The 21,215-nt window shown below is 29.7% G+C and overlaps 1 protein-coding gene across 1 annotated transcript; it reads left to right on the top strand.

The window, feature by feature from the left end:
- The first annotated feature begins 7,858 nt into the window (after positions 1–7,858).
- LOC115886303 (gustatory receptor for sugar taste 64a-like) lies at positions 7,859–19,243 on the top strand. Its single transcript, XM_030905397.1, has 8 exons — positions 7,859–8,138; positions 8,196–8,381; positions 9,459–9,604; positions 11,899–12,024; positions 13,641–13,795; positions 16,302–16,491; positions 17,873–17,962; positions 19,099–19,243. Exons 1-8 carry the CDS (start codon positions 7,913–7,915, stop codon positions 19,162–19,164), a joined length of 1,185 nt encoding a protein of 394 aa, XP_030761257.1. The 5' UTR covers positions 7,859–7,912; the 3' UTR covers positions 19,165–19,243.
- The last annotated feature ends 1,972 nt before the right edge of the window (positions 19,244–21,215 follow it).

The raw sequence follows: 21,215 nt of genomic DNA on the forward strand, positions 1-21,215 counted from the left end.
ATGATAAAGTACTTCTTATTTGAGGTATGGGGAACGCAAAAATAACATTTTCAGGGAAATATGTAAAAATATTGCTATTCGAAACAAATCATTACTGGAATATTGTTTCAAGCGCCAAAAAGTTGAGAATGTTTTTGACATGTCTCTCTTGAAACCATAATCAATACCAAAATCAAAATATTTTTCCTCAAATTTAATTCTTCTAGGACAATCTAGTAAAACTCCATTACATAAAAAATAAATTATTATTTTCTTTTACTTCGAGTCTGTTTATTTGTATAGCATAAAATGTGTCTTCCATTAAGACCATTCGAAATTATGTCCTAAAAAATATCTAAAGGGGTCATTATTATCTGTATAAATTTATTGATTTTGACACTTTGACATGATAAACAAGTTACTATTTTATATGGAAAAAATCAAGTAGTAAAGCTTGTTTTTTTAATTATACTTGAAAAAGTACTATTTACTCTATGTAAACGATGTAACAAAAAATACCGTATGATCGAATAAAAACGGCGTCAACGATGGCTATGAAATAAAGATCGCTGTCATTTTATATGTAAAATTAAATGGGAAATGTTATCGATCGTCATTTCCAAGCCAACTGGACGCCGTTTTTTTTTCGATCATACGGTACTATTACTGCCACTAGTCAATTTGTTCAATACAATATTTATAAATAGCGATTTTTCCGATATTTTATTTCAAAAATAAATTGAGTATTTGTCGTTTTTGGATTTTGTCTGTCAAAATTGTACCTTTCCTTGGCCCATAGATTTTAAGCTTGCTAAGTTGCTAAACCTTGTATAGTTAAAGTAGGCTTCTTTCAAACACCGGTACACCGGTTTAAAACCGGCCTTGGACTGACACCGGTGGCCAAATATGGGCTATACGGTATACCGGTGACAACACCGATACTGGTGATGATCTCGACATCGGTGTTTATCGCGACACCGGTGTTGATCTCGACACCGGTATTCATCTCAGCGGTATATTCAGGGCCAATCTACAATAAACATACTGTATGATCGAAAAAACGGCGTCAATGAATGACAATCGATGATAACTTTGGCGAGGTCAATCTCCAGATGTCATTTCCTAAAAATTGACATAAAACTTCTCAAGAATTTTAAACTAATTTTAGAATATTTAAAAAAAAGATTAAACGTATCCTGACACAAATATATTTTCAAAAAAATATTTTTTCTCGAATTTCAAAGTACAGTACTATCATACCGGAACTTTTAGATATTCCTTTAGTTAATTTACGTGAAATATACTTTCAGCAAGATGGAGCTCCCCTCACAACTTTGGAAATATTAGAATATTGTTAAATGACTATTTCCAAAATCAATGAATTGGTACCAATGCACCCATATGATAGTCTCCCTGATTCCCGGATTTGTCCGTTTTTGATTTGTGTATTTAGGGATTTTTTAAATATGAAATATATCGTAGCAACTACAACAATGTCGAAGACCTGGAGAATGTTATCAGGCAAGCTTTTAGGTATTTACTAACCCATCCCGTTATAATAGATCCCGTTAAAACAAAGAAGAGAAAAACATATATTCATAGATTCAGCGGTAACAGTTTTAAAGTAAAACATTTAATTCCCAAATAAAATTTTAAAATGTGTATGACTATTTTAGTAAATACCATTTTGATTTTTTGTTATCACGGCCTACTAATAAGAAAATGGCATCTTTTAAGTATTGCAGATTGCAGTAAATAATGAAAATAAATACAGAGTGATATATATTTTTGGGAAGCTAAGAGCAAGACGGATCATATGTTTTATAAACATACAGGGTGTTTCATTTGAAAAAACATAACTTTAACTCGAATTTTCAAAAATATTTTTTGTAGAAAAATAGACTACGCCACTGTATGTAAAAAGTTCTACAGGACTTCTCGATATCTTTTATAATAACGGAGATACGGAGGCTATTCCAAATTGCAACATTTTCGAAAAGACCCTGTAGCTCAGAAATGAAAAGGGATATGAAAATTTTGTTTACAGCATCTTACGTTTGTTAAAAAAGTAGGACAGGTTTATGCAAATCGCATCCTCCTATCTTTACTAATAACAGAGATACCGTATGATTTCAACCAAAATTTGTACACCCTGTACACCATTTAAAAATTGTTTTTAGTCAATATAAAAATAAATTACAAGCTTATTAAGGCCAACTGGCAGTAAGCGCTATTAAAAAATCAAGAAGAGTACGGGCCAAATAAATGCCCAAGTAAAAATGATTCTCGATTGTCATTCCTCAGCCCTCTTGGACACCGTTTTTTTCGATCGTGTGAATTTTCGATCGTGTGAATTTATGTTTGAAAAGTTGAACTAAAAACTCATTTGATTAATTATTATTTTTTAAATGATTTGTAAATTTTTGGGTACTTAAAGTTTTTAATAAATCCTTATATAGATTTAATAGTTATCTCATGTTTACTTCGGCAAAAGCTAATGATATTTACAAAGGCCTCGTTAAATGTCTCAAATATTAACTCGTTATTAATTTCCAAGTACTAATGAACTTTCTAGGTCGTTCATTAACAGAGCCAAATGGCATATGTCAGTAAATGAAAAATAATACAGAGTGAGAACTAAAAAGATGCACATAATTAGATGTACTTAAATAATTAAGCAGAAACGAAAATATTTACCATAGCCGATTAGATGTATTCAATATTATTGATGCTAATAATTTTGATAGACAGAAATATCTAGAAATAAGTTAAATAAAGACTTAAAAAAGCAAAAGAAAAATTTGCGTTTTTTTTCTAAAAAGTACATTAATAGCCCTTCACAAACATGGGCACTTATACATATATATATAGAGATGAGCATCTCATAGAAACATGCGATTGCGATTTCTTCTATTTACGAGTTTGAATTTAGACACCCAGTATTACTATAGCTGCGATTTGCGACTTTGTTGCGATTTGCGAATTTGCTGCTATTGTGATTTTGTAAACGGGGTCCGTGATTTCTATCTGCTAGTTTGAATTTTTAGGAGTTGCGATTTGCGATATTGTTGCGAATGTTATTTTGTGGTCTATTGAAGTACTTTATAGTAAACTGCGATTGAATTTTCTCTCTAATATTATTTATTTATAGAGAAGGTTAGGTAAGGATTTCAATCCAAAATATCATGCCAAACTAAAAACACTAGTTTTTAATAAAGATGATGATGTTAAAACAAAACAAAAAGGACACATTTGAAGAAGTACTGGGACTATTAAAAGTTCCGCAATAGCCGTGCAACTCGCGGTTGCTGCATTCGAAATTGTTTTGATTTGGTTTGATTTGATAGATTGCAGTTTCCATTTCAAATTTATTTCTAGCAAAAATATGCAGGTGTAATTTTTTGCACGTAGTATACTTGCTGTGAAATGCAAATTATAGCCAACTAAATATTTCGATATATCAAATGAAATACATCGATGCATCGAATATATCGAATATTGATGTTTTCGATGCATCGAAGTATTTTGGTTATCCCTTTGAACAAGAAGACTAAGGAAGGAGCATATCAAAAATCTTAGATCCACCGCGATGGGCCTGAAATATGGCCGATTTAAATTCCAGTTTATCAGTGCCGTTCTAATTTTATTTAAAAAATGTAAAACTATGATGTAGGGTAGACGTGGGGTAGACTCAATATTTTTTTTTTATTTTACGTTGCGAATAAATGTTGGTAGTTATTAAAATTGTTATAAAAACATATTATTATAATAAAAATAGATAAGTTTTAATAATTATTTATTAACACAAACATCCGATACGCTACTGAAGCAGGTAAGTCAAATTGACGTATCTAAATTCTTTAACATCTAATCTTTGACAAATAGTAAATAAAGGCAAAAATGCAAGAAAAAATATATAATTAGTTAATTTAAGTGAATTTCATAAATAATCGGTTTACTACACGTATGTATATTATATGTATACTTACTAGCGAAAAGTTGTTCCATTATTTCACTCGATTTTTGCCGAGATCTACCGCACGCTACACAACCAACTATTTTAGAGTCTTTTTCGACGAATCGTGATAGTGTCACTGTTAATTTAAGTTCTGCCACAATTTCCATCTAGACTTACTACCTTTATACAACTATCAGTAGTAGAATAAATAATAAATAACATAAAATAAGCTCCGTAAAGACCGACAAATCCACAAAATTTCAAATCAAATTCAAATGTGTCAAATGAATGGTCAAACAGAACTGTCAAGGATCCCCACCCTAAAGTCCTTTTTCCGCCCTCCATGCATGAATACATGGATAGCATTATGCTCCTTTCTTAGTCTTCTTATTTAAAGGGATCCCTATAACATAACCTTTATTTTTTATTTGGTGATAAAAAACAGATTTATGTACCTATATAAAAAATTGGCGCCGGGAGGCACGTATAGCCGCCCATACTAAAATATGTTAATAAAAAGTTGGTAGGCAGTTCTTTTAGATTCAAAGTAAAGGAATTTTTCCAATTTTGGTCTGCGATTATTTCCCCTATCCGCCACCTGGGGTCGCGTCCGATGGGAGTTTAGAGTTCCCCACACGGATTTTCTCAAAAACTGACTACGGAAACACGGAATATCTCAAAAACTGCGACTTTGACTGATTTTGAAGTTATTACAAATTTTGTTGCAAATATTATTCCTAATCTTAAATTGAAAACCGCGTTTCGCTAGCTACTGTAATTTTGATTTTTTTGTAATTACGATTTTTTAAAATGTTTAACCTCCTCCCATACCCCCTTACCAAACCCCCCCTCCCACCAAAAACTAATGGCCAGATTCTTGGATGCCACAGTATTTTTGTGCCAAATTTGGTTAAAATCGGTTTAGCGGTTTTTGAGTTATCGTGTTAGAGACGGACAGACACCATGAAAATATTTTGTATTTAGGTCATTTATGACCCAAATAACTCATTTTGAGTGAAATTGAAAAAACTTTTTTTTGCCGATCTTAATAGCCTACCATACCTGTTGGTATGGTGGGCTAAAAATATGTATATTTTTATGATAAAAAAGTTGTGATCGTTGCTTGCCTATTTTGCATCTGACATGTCAAAAATATTTATTAGCCGACCATACCAATAGGTATGGTAGGCTATTAGGATCGGCAAAAAAAAGGTTTTTTTAATTTCACTCAAAATGAGTTATTTGGGTCATAAATGACCTAAATACAAAATATTTTCATGGTGTCTGTCTGTCTGTCCGTCTGTCCGTCTGTAACACGATAACTCAAAAACCGCTAAACCGATTTTAACCAAATTTGACACAAAAATACTGTGGCACCCGAGAATCTGGCCATTAGTTTTTGGTGGGGGTGGGGGGTTGGTAAGGCGGTATGGAAGGGAGTTAAAAATTTTAAAAAATCGTAACTCCAAAATTACAATAGCTAGCGAAACGCGGTTTTCAATTTCAGATTAGGAATAATATTTGCAACACAATTTGTAATAACATCAAAATCAGTCAAAGTCGCAGTTTTCGAGATATTAACATATTTTAGTATGGGCGGCTATACGTGCCTCCCTGCACCAATTTTTTTTGTATGCAATTTGTTGGCAATTTTGGAAAAAAACCGGTGCTTGAAAAAATTACCGCGTTTTTCGGCAGTATTCATGTTAATAAATATGTAAAACCGTCTAACGGCGGTCTTTTTTTGTCAATTGTCTATACCGCCAGCGGTAATTTAGCCAGTTCGTAAGCTATAACAACTTAATTTTACTACAAGCCCACGGCCACACAGAAAGCGATTTTTGCGTTTTTTGCTTGAATCGTCTTTTGCGACTTTAAAAAAAAACAGGATTATATAGGAGTGGCCCGACCAAAAGCGTGTAGCATTCGGCGTGTCTCACAAAAGACGCAAATGAAAACAAATCAGTTTGTTTTCTGTAGCGTCTTTAGCGATTTCTAAGATGAGACCCCGTCATAGGCGTACGTAATATCTAATAATAAAATAAAAATAAATTAAACAGTACGTTTTTTTTTCATTTTAGGCTATTATATAAAAATATTTTTATAGGGAACATCTACTGTTTAGGAAGATTCTCTTAAACTGAAGGATTTGAAGGACATGTTTGAAAAAGTAATAAATTTAAAAAATATTTTTTATGCGTAAAAAGTGTTTTTTACGAGTAGCAGATAGTTTTGTGTAACAAATAGTTTTTTACGCGTAAAATAGTTTTTTTGCGTAAAAAATGTTTATTACGAGTAACAAATATTTTTATACGTGTAAAAATAGTTTCTTCCGTGTAAGAAATAGTTCTTTACACGTAAAAAAATAGTTTTTTTGGTTCACTTTTACCAAATTTGTATTAAAATATCAATATTTTTGATAAATACGTGGACTGCTCACAAATACACGTCGCGTCACTACGTATTTCTAAGCCATTATCAATTTTCGTTACCACTAGTTCGTGTGTCAGGGCCGTCTCGCTAGCTCGTATGTCACGGCCTTAAATTTTTACACCCAGTGCGCGTAAAAAAGATTTACTTCAAATAGTTTGATAAATCATGTCCTAAAAATGCGTTAACAATTAGTAATATTTACTAGTCTATTATATAATTATAATTATAACACAAAACTACAACATAAAAATCTAAACACAAATAAACTAAAATTCCTAAAATAAATGGCAAATAATAATAATTATTTTTACACACACCACTGGCACTAGATGTCCACCCCGTTCAACGTTCGATCCGAGCATATCTTTCATCTTCGTCTTTTCAACGCGAACCGCGCCGATCTCGCCTATCTCTTTCTCAAAGGATTGATTGTAGAACGGGCCGGAAATTCCAAGAGCTTTTTCGTTACTAATCGACAGCTTGATAGAAACTGGAGACCTGCCGCTTCTTTTGCGTGCTTTTAATGGACATATTACGGTTAAAGTCCGATATCCGGTTAATGTCGACATTAACAGGTTAATGTTTGGGTTTGGTTTTGTTTTTAGTTATTTTGTTTTGTTTTATGATATTCTTGAGATTAACCGGGTAATGTCGAGATTAACCAAATATCGGACCTTAACCGTAACAGACACAAATAGAAATGAAAGCTTCAAACGGTAAAATCGCAAAAGCGCTTTACACGCAAAAAAGCAAAAAACGCTTTCTGTGTGGCCGTGGGCTCACATTTTCTAATAAGATCTGTCCAATGAATCAAGGAAGCTTTCGTTAGAGAAAATCCAGAAAACGACAGAAAATACAATGTACCTGTCAATTAAAATGACAGAAAACAACTATGACTATTATATATTTTCGCAATAAACACACTTTTTAAAAAAATCTATTAACGCAAGAAAGTTAGGGAGCCGCTGGATTAACTTTCTTATCGAAACAAATATTACTTATCGATCAACTATTATGTGCTCTATTTCCTTCCTTGTTAATTGATTCATCGAAAGCTAAAATCAACAAACACTTTTTACACGCAAAAAAGCAAAAAACGCTTTCTGTGTGGCCGTGGGCTCACATTTGCTAATAAGATCTGTCCAATGAATCAAGGAAGCTTTCGTTAGAGAAAATCCAGAAAACGACAGAAAATACAATGTACCTGTCAATTAAAATGACAGAAAACAACTATCATTATTATATATTTTCGCAATAAACACACTTTTTAAAAGAATCTATTAACGCAAAAAAGTTTGGGAGCCGCTGGATTAACTTTCTTATCGAAACAAATATTACTTATCGATCAACTATTATGTGCTTTATTTCCTTCCTTGTTAATTGATTCATCGAAAGCTAAAATCAACAAACACAACCATAAAGCCGAATATTTTTTAATTTGTTACATTGACGTCTTATCATGTAAGTACTTGATAATAAATACATCGTTGTAGTAAAGGTTACAATTGATTCTTAGTTGCGTATCATCAATTTTTGCGTGTAATGGCAATACCTGCACAAAAATCGTTTGGTTTCTTAGCTTTTTTAGGCCAGTGTTTGCTTATTTTTCCAGTTGAAGGCGTTAGGAGTAAAAATTACTCCTTCGTACGCTTCTCATGGCTCTCTACTAGAACCGCCATTTCAGTAATTTTAACACTTACCACCGGTTTTTTAGCAGTATTATTTTTCAACTATATAGTGCATCAGAAAGAGAAATTTGTATATTCGTGTAAAACATAGTGTGGTTTAGTTGTATTTATCAAATTTAAAGTTTGTTAATTTTTAGCTGGGTTTGTTTATATACTGACAGTGTTCCTATACGAAGCATATTTTATTCATATCGCAAAAAGATGGAAATATTTTTTGAAACAATGGGCCGAAGTAGATGTCTATATGCAAAACTATCCTATAGCAGAAAACTATCATCAGAAAATGAGGAATGTTGCTATAATATTTATGGTTTTTGGAGTAGGTATGACAGAAATTTTATACTAATTTAAAAATCCAATTCAAATTGGCACTTAAAATATTATATGTAAATAAGGATTGTATTTTTATAATAAATATCCATACAGCATTTTTCATCCAGCAGAAATATAGGAAATATACGACGTCAAAATTAAAAGTAATTTTCTGTAAATTTATCTACCGGTGCTTTTGAAAAGTACTAGTTCCCCTTTTTTATTTTTTCAGAAAAAAAAATTGTATATGACATAAATAATGAGGATTAATTGACGTATTTAATTAGTATTGTTTACTTACAATCTACGTTCTTCTTACAACAACACTACAATCTAGAATGTCATAGCCAAAATGTCATCAACTGTCAGTTCCGAGTCATCTTGTCTCCGTTTTTTTTTTGCTCATACGGTATATAGGTCTTGTTTAAATAATACATAGCAACATTGACCGACTGTTCGCATGTAATAAAGGCCTATAAAATTTCACATCAAATCTTTCTTTCTCGTTATCCCATAATAATGTCCACAGACAAACGCAGATTATAAACTTAATTAATCTTCCTTAAGCTTCATTCAGAAGCTCGCAATTAGTGGTTTCAATTACACTTTATACAGTATGTCACCGGATTGTCTTTACAACAGGAAAAACCTTTTTTATTATGGGCATTTTGAGAAAAATGCATTCTTCATAAAAAAATTTTGCTTGTTCGAAAATGGTTAATTTCGTTTATATTTTTTCAAATTTCCATACCGTTTTAGAGAAAATTAGAAAGTCCTAAAAATCAAAACGCGTTTCTATGGTAATATAATTTATACGCTAGGGAGGAACAAACTTCTACGCTAATTGAAACCACTAATTGCGAGGTTCCGAATGAAAGTTAAATTAATAAGTTAGATAATAAGAATAAAATATTTATCTCAATTTGTTTATAAAATTTACAAAATATTTAACCTATTTCATACTGAAACATTCCAAACCCTATTGTTTAACTGTTATGGCTGTGTGTATAACAATAATTGCCATAATTAGAATCTGCCATATTTCTAAATGTCAACGTTTCGTTTACGTAAAAATTTGAACATTTCAGGTGAACATATTTTCTTTATGTGTTCCCAGAGAATAATCAGGCCAAATATGACGTTTGGAGAAAGCTTGGATATATATTTTAAATATACCTTTAATTATGTATTCTTTGTTATTCCTTACCACAGATTTATTGGATATGTTTTGCAGGTAAGACCAAAAACATAATAGTACAAAATGTAGATCTTTGAAAATAAAACTCAAAATGTTGGTTTCAATAATCTTCTTAAATGTTCAGTTTAGTTACAACAATTACAATACAGGGTGATATATGAGAACTGTCATACTTCGAGTACGTATTCAGGGTCCAAAAATAAACATAAGTCTATACAAGGTGTCTTAGAAATAAGTGCAAATATTTTAACTAGCAAGTACATTTTGACCCCAGAAATATGCCTATAAGGTTTTTGCGAGAGAAATTTTTGAAAATTTTAATTTTTTTTTGACATTTTCCGGGATATTTTAAAAAACTTTTTAGTGCCACTTGTTTATTTACCTGAGATTTATTTACCTGAGATATATATTTATATATATTTATATTTATTATTATAATACGATGTATATAAGCCTTGCAGTGTTGCCACCTCCTACCTTATCCACATTCCACAAATTTCTATATTTATAAGTTCGCGGCAATTTTATTTCTACACAAAAAAATAAGGAATATTAATTTTAATTTTTTTATCAGTGTCCATTACTAATAATTGTAGAAAAAACCACACACATTAATTATTTTTAGTATGTACCCTTTCAATGAAACTCCAACAGTTAATCACCGAATATTAACTAAAACATTACTTTTATGAGGTTTACAAAAATCTTTGTTATACTGCAAAATAACTTTTAAAATTTTCATGTGCAAATTAGAACGAACCTATATGAAAATAATTTGTTGGAAAGAGAGACTGTTATTTTAGCAGTTATTATAATATCATGTACAAGTAAAGCAGCTAAGTAAAGTGTATTTTAATTAAGTGTACCAAAAATGAAAACTGTCACAGTTACAGCGATTTGTCATAAGTATCTTTTTTAATATTGTGGGTAAGTTTTTTCTTTTAACTTATTTTGTGTAATAATAACAACATCTTAAAAATGTCATACATCTCTGCCAAACTTCAGTCCAAGTAGTCTAATTTTTTTATTTATTTTTAAGCATATACTTTTTTGACCATGTGCCAACACAGAACGTCCAATGACATGAGATCCGGGTAGATATCTGTCGGCGGTTCTCAAAATTTTGCATTATTTTTTAAAATTTTAAAAGTGAAATAACTCAGTTATTATCAATTTATTTTAAAAATGGTAAAAGAGAGTATGTTTCTTTTGGTTTGGTATTGGCGCCATCTACCACTCCTCAAAACAGTTCACTTATTTCTGGGACATTACAGGGTGTCCCAGAAATATGTGTCAGTAAGGTCTTGGCTTTTGAGCTAGAGTGTTAAGGCTTCAGTTAACAGGTTTGTATTTTTTTTAATAAAATATATGACAATGTAAATTATATAATCGAAATATCTAGAAAACGGTTGCTCATATCACCTTTTTTAGCACCTTGTTGGCGTGTAAATTAGGAAGAAAAAACTGTATATATAAATATTACTTAAAAATGTAATACATGGCTAAACTAAAAAATATGGTTGTTCAAAAGACTAGAAAGACATATGAGTGGCTCCCCTTACAACCCAAAGCTATACTAATATTAGATTAGAATTTGTCAATCCAATATTACCTTACGTTTTCTTATTACTGATTCTGAACCATTTTAGAACTGTGATACGCTTGTCCAGGATGAAATATGTGGGAATTTTTTCAACTGCACATGCGCTGTAGGGTTCTAGGATGGTTCAGAATCGGTAATAAGAAAAACGCATGCCTTGCGGACTCATATTTAAATAGACTTTTATGTTTAATTTATGATCCTGAATACGTACCTCCATAGTTGACATTTCTTCATTCATTATAAAAAGAATCTAAATTAGTAAATTGTATGTACACTTACCGTAAGTGTTAGTTTACCCCATAACATGACAAGATAAACAAACAAATATATTGCAGTAGAATATCAAGAGTTATCATAAATATAAATTTTTATGTTTTAAATACAAACTTTATTTAAATACGAACTTCTTACTATAGTGTTGTACCCTATGATCCAAAAAAAAAGTCCAGTTGGCTGGGAAATGACGATCGATGACATTTCCCATGTATACGAGTATTTACACATAAATTGACAGCAATCTTCATTTCACAGCCATCGTCATTTCTGAAGCCGTTTTTTTCTCGATCATACGGTATTATATTTCAATAAACAATGTACAATTTTTCAAATACGTAATTTTTCACAATTTCTTTAGATAAGGTAATCATTTTCTCTTATTTAAAGTTAAAAATTATGTAATATTCATTGATTATGGTAAATGGTTCTGCAATTTTTTTGTTGTTTTTAGATTATTAACTGGCTATCTACACTGGTTTGGAGTTTTGCTGACATATATTTGATAGTAATGAGCATTCCTGTAAGTTTCCATATTCGACAAATAGAAAGAAAATTGGAAGCGCTGATTCATTATCAGGTAAACCTATTATTTTGTCGTAGCTACGTCGAAACACCGGTTACCATTATAACACCGAAGTTAAGCTACGTAAGGCGATACTAGTGGATGGACGGGTGACCGGTTCGAAACTCTGTATCGTGCTGCTGTCCAAAAAAAGGCAAAAGTGTAAAATCTATTGACACACACTGCTCATTTACGCCGGCTCGAGGCCGGCTGAGATCGGATATCTCGTGAGTAAGAGTCGATATAGACACTTGCTAAGTCGGTAGGCCATTGACCATGATAGGGCCGAGGACCGCGGTTCGGATTCCGTGTAAACAAAGTAGGCCCTGTCCAGATTAGCCCTGGCAGCAAAAATGAGACGTTAACTGAAATCTTTACTTTACTTTTGTTTTGAATTAGTTTAAAGTATTCATACCTAAATAATATAATAAAAACCAAATATATTGTAGAATGTCACGCAGAATTAAGAAAAAAGCAATATGTGAGAGTAAATTTAAAACAAACTAACTCTGACAACCGGTGAAACTATCACTATCTAGAAAATAGTCTGAGTGGGAGATTTCTCACGGAAAAATAAGATTTATTTTTACATCAACATATATCTGATTCTGCTTTGTTTCGTAGCCACATGGAGTTAATGTTTTGTATTTTTGTATTTAGTTTATTTTTTTTTCGATTTATTATAATTTCCTTCCAAGTGCGTCTAGCAGTTTGAATGAAATTTTGATACGGAAAGTTACTGTAAGTGCGACATATTTTAATGCTAAAAAAGTGTTGACATATTCATCAGAAACCTACATATGGGTTACCACTGGAATATTTTTCTAAAGAAACGTGTGACCCACTGACTTTTTTTTCTTTGTCGTTTCTGACTTAGTCGATTTTAGTCTCGTTCATGAGATAAACGCAACTTTACTAAGTTGCCTTAATTCAAATATAGCGAGGTTTAAAATCTTGTTATAATAGGCCGAAGTGTTTAAGAACACATTTATTCTTCATCAAAAAATATGAAAAAAAGTTCCCATTAATATGGATGCGAAAAATAAACAGTTTTAAAATTACAGGATGTTAAAACTTTTAAAATAGGTTTTTTGTAATTATCTTAAATATGATTATTTTTTTTAATTTGCTATAGGTAGCTCTGAACATCAGTGTTATAAATTTTAATCAAATTTAATAATAAATTAGATTAAAGAAATAATTTATATTATATTTTTTTCAAAAATATTGAGATACAACTTTTAATCGGTATTAAACGGCCAACACACTTTTGCTAACAAGGGAAGAAAAGTCAGTGGCGCACATGTTTTTTTTAGTTTGGAATTTTATTGAAATCACTGTAGGCACTTGGAAGTTATAATTTTTAACAAGTCAAAAAAAATTGAAGACTTTAAACTCACACCAATTAAGAACAAATTGTTTTATCTCCACTTAAATTAATATAACTTAATAAAACTATTTTTTATCTCTAATTTTTTCTTGGCTTTAGGTCAGGTAAAAAACGTCGTTTTTCTCTTTATCATCGTTTTTTTTACCTGACCTAAAGCCAAGAAAAAATTAGATAGAAAATATATATCGAGAGGTCAAAGAAAAGAATCAAAAAAACATAATAAATCTATTTATATTTATAGATTAAAGAAGAATATCAATGGCAAAATGTTAGAGAACATTTCAACAAAGTATGTGAAATATGTGAATACACAGAAAATTATATTACCCATATATTAGTAATTTCCTTTGGAAATAAATTATTCGTCGTTATATATCAGCTTTTACAATTTATAATGTAAGTATAAATTTAAACAATAATAAATAATGCATTATATCATTGGTCTACAAGCCAAACACACAAGTTTGCTACAATACAACTGAACATGCAGAGCAACTTCGTAGTATATTGCCGCAATAAGAAATAGCAAAAATATGTTTCAATAGATTTTCTATTTTATGTCTCTGAATCTTATATATCTCCTTTACATATCTCCTTTAGTGTCTTAATCTCATTTAATTGTTAATCTACATATTTTTTTTTAATATCTAATACCGTTATTGTTTTACTTAACAGTTTTAAATAATAACGCTGCGCAGCCATAATATTATTATTAATAAAATATATTTGAGAGTAGAGTGCCATTTTGGCGATTATTAAAAACAGATATATGTACTCACGAGAATAAACAACTAAAAAAAGTTCTCTACATTGACGACAAATCCATTTCATTGCTTTATTTGCCAGCGCGCTGGTTAAAATATCAAGATTCAATTTTATTATCATAATTCCATGTGTTATGATAACTATTTTATTAATTATACGGTACTTATTCTTATATTTCTATCAGTAATATATTATATTTATTTATAAAAAAAAACAATACTTTTCGATTAAATTAATGCATCTTTAAGTTTAATTGGATAATCATTATTATAACATAAAAATTTTGCTCTTAACGTCCAGTAATGCTCTACACATGGTGTTTCAAATTCAAGGGTAACCATTGGAAACTCGGACACTACCAAAGATACAAACAAGATCAAATCGTGCGGCTGAATATTGCCATGACAATAATAATAATGACCATTAAATGTCCAATAAAATAATGTTTTGAAAATTATTAAATTTTGAATATCTCCAAAAAAATCGAAATAATATAAATTGTTATTCTTCTTTCTGTCTATATTTGAAAGGGAATTTTATAAAATAAATTCTACTTCATTTGTCACACTTTTATCTGTATAAGATGTTGCAATAATAAACTTCAAATTTTGATTTTGTTTCCGAAATAATATCTTTATTTTTTTTAATACAAACCAACAAAAGTAGTAATAAACAAAAATACCATATTAGGCACTGTGTCAGAAATCGATGAAAAAAAATCGCGTCAAAGAATGCTGGGAATGACAACCGTTGATAATTTTGGCGAGGTCAAACTCTAGATGTGATTTACATAATGTAATTGTGTTTGTAATTCACATAAAACTTGTCAAAAATAACACACTAGTTATGACAAAACTACGACATTTAAAAATAAATTAAAATAACAACCTTCTTAAGGCCAACTGGCAGTAAGCGACATTAAAAAACAAAGAAAACGGACCAAGTAATGACTGACAGGGCTTGATCTTGCCAAAATTATCGTCGATTTTCATTCCTCAGCCTTTATTAAAAACGCCGTTTTCTTTTTGATCATATGATATAATACTTCATTGTATTTAGAAGGTCATTAGTTTCTAAAAAATAGAAACAAAAAATCAATTTCACAATTTAAAAATAAAGATATCTTGAAAACGAAACCTCAGATTTAAAATGTAATTCTACTTTCTTATAAAGAAAAAAGTGACAGTGTGATATTTGTTTTAAAATGTTTTCAAATAAAGTTAGGATAAAAAAATCTCTTTTTATTATACAGAATGAGTTTTCTACGATTCTCTATGGGGTATCTTGGAAACTGCTGGAGCTAGAGATTCGGTCAAAATGGAAAAGGATTGCAGTTTTGTAAGAACAAACATATGCGCCTTTCAAATTTTTTTTCAAGTTTATGGCTTACTAGATATTTCAAAAAAAAATTTGGCAATTTTAAAAATTCTTCCTAATTCCATTATAATCTATTTTAAACAATTTTTCGAAAAAAACATATTATAGCTTCTATCACTGGAAAGCTTAAAAATTACGATTTTTTATGAAGTCATGGTCAACTATGGTTTTCATTTAAAAAAAAATGTTTGTGTCATATGTCAAAAATGACATGCATTAGAAAAAAACGGAGAATACAGTCTCATTAAGAATGTGATTCTCTTCAACTTTTATCTGAAAGCTTTTTGTTGAAAATAGATTTTAATAGAATTAAAAAGCGTTTTTAAAAGAAATTTGTTTTCCAAATACCTAGTAAGCCATATTTAGCATATGTTTGTCCTCACAAAACCGCAATTATTTCCCCATTTGACCGATTCTCTACTTCCAGTAGTTTCGCAGATACCCATAGAAGAAAACTCACCATATCATCGAAGAAAACTCACCCTGTATATTTTATAATTCGTTTCTTTTCTAATATCTTCAAAAATATACAGGTATTTTTAATTTGAAATTTTTTAATTGCAATTTATTATTCATAAAATTGAGAATTGGTCATATACTTAATTTGTGGTTTTTCTTATCTCGTATGATTTCCGAGATCCCATTGGCCACTCCCCATTTCGGGACGTAATAACATATGGTTAGAAAAATACTAATGTCTCCCATAGCAAAGAAATCTATGCTTTCTTTATTAATATAATAACATAATTTTCTATTTTAGCATATATGAACAAGGGAAACGTTATGCCGAGGATTCAAGTCTAATACAACGATTGTATTTTAGTTTATCCTTTGTCATTATTTTATCCAGATTAGTTATCGTAAATTGGTTTACAGCCTCCATTGATTCTGACAGCGAAGAAGTAACTAAAACACTACTTTCAGTACCGAGTGATATTTACAATGAGGAAGTAATAACCATTTTTGAAATTTTTGGTTATAATAATGTTATAGGTCTTTAAAAATATAATAATTTTGATTTTATATCATATTTTTTAAGTATCTTACAGGATTATCATACAGTATTTCCCCGAATTGTCTTTAGAAGAGGAAAAACTTTTTTATTATTGACATTTTGAAAAAATGCATTCTTCATAAAACATTTTGCTTGTTCTAAAATGGTTAATCCCGTTTATACTTTCCCAACTTTCCATAGCGTTTAAGAGAAAATTAAAAAAGGAAATTAAAAAAGACATGAAAATATAATAATTATTGAATTTTTTGATATCCTAAAAATTAAAAGGAGTTTTTATGGTAATACAGGGTGTCCCAGAAATAAGTGCAAGTATTTTAACAGGTAGTATAGTTCAACCTCAGAAACACGCCTATGAGGTTTTTTTCGCGAATTTTTTTTTTTGAAAATTCGGAATTTTTGGAAAAAACTTTTATTTTTTTTTTAGAATTTAGTTAAAAAACATAATTTCTGGATAATATGGCAACATAGGTAGTAGATTAAATTTACAAGAGAGAACATCCAAAAAAGATCCAGTGGTTCTCAAAATTTTAACAAAAAATCATTTTTTTGGGAAATTTTCGAAGTAAAATAACTCCGTTATTTTGGACTTATTTGAAAAATGATACAAAAAAAATATGTTTTTTTTTATTGAGATCTACCACTCCTAAAAATAGTTGCACTTTCTGGGACACCCTGTATGATTTTGATTTGATTCTTTGATAGATGGTTATTAATAATTTTGATTAACATCTTCATATTTTTTGTGGTTGTTAAAGTATCACTTTTTCCGATAACTATTCGTAGCACTGAACTAAATAAATTTTGTACTTCTTTAACATTTTATAACAGCAAAAAATATGACATTAATTAAAATTTTATTAATAACAATCTATCAAAGAATGAAATCAAAATTATATTATCAAAGAAACGCGTTTTGATTTTTAGGAATTTCAACTATATTTTCAGGTTTTTTTTTAATTTTCTCTAAAATGGTGTAGAAATTTAGAAAAGTATAAACGGGATTAGCCATTACGGAACAAACAAAAATTTTTATGAAGAATGCATTTTTCTCAAAATGTCAATAATAAAAAAGTTTTTCCTCTTGTAACAATCCAGGGACATACTGTATATAAAATTATTCTTATCTAGGAATTTATAAAATATTTATAACACAGTAAAATCAAATTTAACTTTTTAAATAAAATACATAATACTCAAATTGATGATACTCAATTGATTTAATACTAATATATCAAGTATCAAACTGGTACACGATATATTAGTATTTTGCTATTATATTTAATACATTTACACAGTTGTTAAAAATATTGTTTCAGGTGGATCGATTTGTGCTGTGCATGGCAGTTAGCCCTCCAGCATTTAGCGGTCTTAAAATGTTTAAAGTAACAAAATCGCTAATTTTAAAGGTAAATGTTTGTGTTTATTGAATCAATAACACTCTGTTAAATTATTTTTTCTTCTTTAATATGTATGTTGTTATGGATCCCTCAGCCCTGTGAAATCAAATAAAAACTACAATTCTCTACTTAATAATAATTTACATAGAAAAAATTAAATAATAATAATTATTACCTTATAAAAAACAAATTATTATAAAAGCAAAATAATAAATCTTCACTCCTGATTTCCTCGATGTTCTTATATTGAACGAAAATACATACTGGTATACCAACAAATCAGGAATTTATCTTCAATATATTCCACTAAGTCAATATGCCATAATTTAGTATGCTCATACTCTCTAATTGCATTATTTCATTGATATACAGACTTACAATATCTGACTATTCTACGTCCATTCATGTTGCTCATTTTCTACTTAATTAATATGTTTTAGTGTCTGGCGAAGCGACAAAAGTCGCAAAATCTTGCACAAAATGTGATTGTTTCCTTTGGCCCTTTCCAGTACCCAAAAATTTTTCTATAAATTAAATGGTCACACAGTTTACTCAAAATGTCTTATAATCGTGTTTGATCACTCTCAGATTGTTAATTGTAAAATTAGAAATTGTTCTTACAGCTGGAAGCTCCGAGTTCTAACGCCCTAATTGATGCCTCGCTGGTGTAGAGATTTTGTTTTTTGCAACAATTTCTGCAATTTCCACTCTGTTGTCTGCTTTCTTTTTCGCTAATAACACATTTGGTAGTGAGTTGTCTCTTAATTCTAGTTCCTTCTAATCCAAAAAAAGAACCCAGTCCGAATTTTTGCAGTCTTGCACCAGACTTTTAAGTAAGCTCCATTTGGTAAAGTTGGCATCGGTTGCCATACTGTGCTCTAATGCTAAAATTCATGTTTTGCAATCCTGCTGCTGTACTTTTTGTGTTGCAGGAATAGTGGGTAATAACTATTGAACATTGTACAGTAAGACTACCCCATAATTAGAATTTTATATCTTTGACAGTGAGAATAAGACCTTTTCAAATTCAGAAACCCGGTATTTTATGTTCTAACCTATTACAATTTTTAAGTAGTTACCACATGTTATTCTACTGCAAAACATGTAGTATGTATTATACTAAATAGTGACTTTTTTTGTTTCAGATTGCTACATCTGTAATTGTTTATGAATTGGTTGTAATAAAATTTCAAAGTTATAGTAAAAGTTAATTGTAATAGTATCACAAAGTGTTACATTGTATATGTTTTATGGGTTTAAAAGTATTAAGAAATAAATATTTTGCAGTAATGTAATTAATTTTCAATCTTCCAAACCTACTAATTCTCAATTCTTAACATACGTAGTATATCTTCAGAATTTTTATATAATATTAATTTAATTATTATATTCTGTATGAACAACTACAAATATGTATAAATTTGAGCAAGAAAAAATACGTAATTTTTGGCTACATTTAAAAATGACAAAATATACAGGGGAGTCTTAAATAAGTGCAAATATTTTCGGGGCTGGTAGATCTCGATAAAGTAAATATATTTTCTCTTCACCGTTTTTCAAATAAATCCAAAATAACCGAGTTATTTTACCTTGAAAATTTCTAAAAAAATAATTTTTTGCTAAAATTTTGAGAACCACTGGATCTTTGCTGAATTTTTTTTTCTTGTAAATTTAATCTACTACCTATATTGCCATATTATCAACAAATTATGTTTTTAACTAAAAACTAAAAAATTTTGCAAAATCTTTTTCTCGCGAAAAAAAACTCATAATCGCGTTTCTTTGGTCGAAATATACTACCCCTAAAAATATTTGCACTTATTTAAGACTCATCCAGTAAAGCTTGTTTCTAAACATCTGCAAGGTTTGTTAACAAAAATTGTCAAATCATTTATATATCAAATTTCCCGAACGGACCATGTTACCAATTTGGAAGTGTTACAAATTATGAACAAAACTGAAGAAATAATTAAACACCATCATAAAACAGAAACTATATTACTTCATACATAGAATTTAATAAAAAAATACGCAATATAAAAACGACTCTACTTTCGCATTTCAATTATGATGGTACGGCAACTATCGTGAATATTAGTGAAGGAAATATTCGAATACAAATAATCGAAGTATTCAATTCAAGTGTGTATTCGAATGCATTCGATTCTCAACGAAGTATTCGAATACTAAATGTTTTCTAAATTTAAAAGCACTAACGCTAACAGCGAGTTTGAGTTTCGCAACGACTGCTGTAGGTTTATTATATATTTTTAACTAGCTTAGAGTTTGAGTTGACAATGCAATAGGAAGCTTCTGCTTGGGAAGAAGACAAAAAATAAGGGATTGTATATTACTGTTTTATTTTTTTACTATTATATTTAATATGGCGATTTGTTTGAGATTATTTGGGCCCATCCATACCTATTTATACCTTTAATATCACCCCAAGCCTGAAATCTTAAGCCAACCCTTTTCTTATCTTCACGTACATTTAGTGATGTTGGTAGCGAATATTTCCATTCGAATTTTGCAGGAAATTTCACAAATTTCAGAAATATTTGGTCCCAAAATCGGGAATATTCGCAAAAATCCGAATTTTGCAAAAAAATTTCTTTTCAAAATTCAAGACATTGAGCAAAAATTTAACGAAAGTGTATCAAGTATGCCTATTCTTGAGAAGAAAAATGAGAAGAAAAAGAATGCTTCTCCGCCTTACAAAATAGAAAACGTATGGCTCTTAAACCAATGCATTTTGCCGCGAATCTCTTGGACCAATGTTTCCTGGCAGAGCACCTTAACAATGAAGAACACATAGTCGCTATAGAATTTATCAGCAATATTACCATACCAAACCAAAACAAATAAAAGAATGTTTCTGTGATAATGTACAAGTGTACATTATATATATATATATATATATATATATATATATATATATATATATATATATATATATATATATATATATATATATATATATATATATATATATATATATATATATATAATTTACTAAAGAAAATAAATAATAAAACCAAATAAATTTTACTCTTTCGAAAACATATGTAAATTTGTTTCAATTTATCCAACAAGAATTACTAAAAAAATAATATTTTAGATAGAATACACATAACAAAATGTTGAGAACCGTTCGTCTCAGCTACCGTAGAAACTCATAACACCTTTATAAAACTTAATGCAACAAAAATTTCCATTATATATCGAAATAAATATTACTTATCGATTAACTATTATGTGTTAT

Source organism: Sitophilus oryzae, unplaced genomic scaffold, assembly GCF_002938485.1.
Source record: "Sitophilus oryzae breed Bouriz unplaced genomic scaffold, Soryzae_2.0 scaffold_482_pilon_pilon, whole genome shotgun sequence".
NCBI lineage: Eukaryota > Metazoa > Arthropoda > Insecta > Coleoptera > Curculionidae > Sitophilus > Sitophilus oryzae.

Excerpts from the sequence above, each read along its gene's own strand:
- LOC115886303 (XM_030905397.1), top strand. The coding sequence starts at position 7,913 with ATGGCAATACCTGCACAAAAATCGTTTGGTTTCTTAGCTTTTTTAGGC. Across the intron at positions 9,605-11,898 it reads TTATTGGATATGTTTTGCAG|ATTATTAACTGGCTATCTAC; the intron begins GTAAGACCAAAA and ends TGTTGTTTTTAG. Across the intron at positions 13,796-16,301 it reads CAGCTTTTACAATTTATAAT|CATATATGAACAAGGGAAAC; the intron begins GTAAGTATAAAT and ends TTTCTATTTTAG.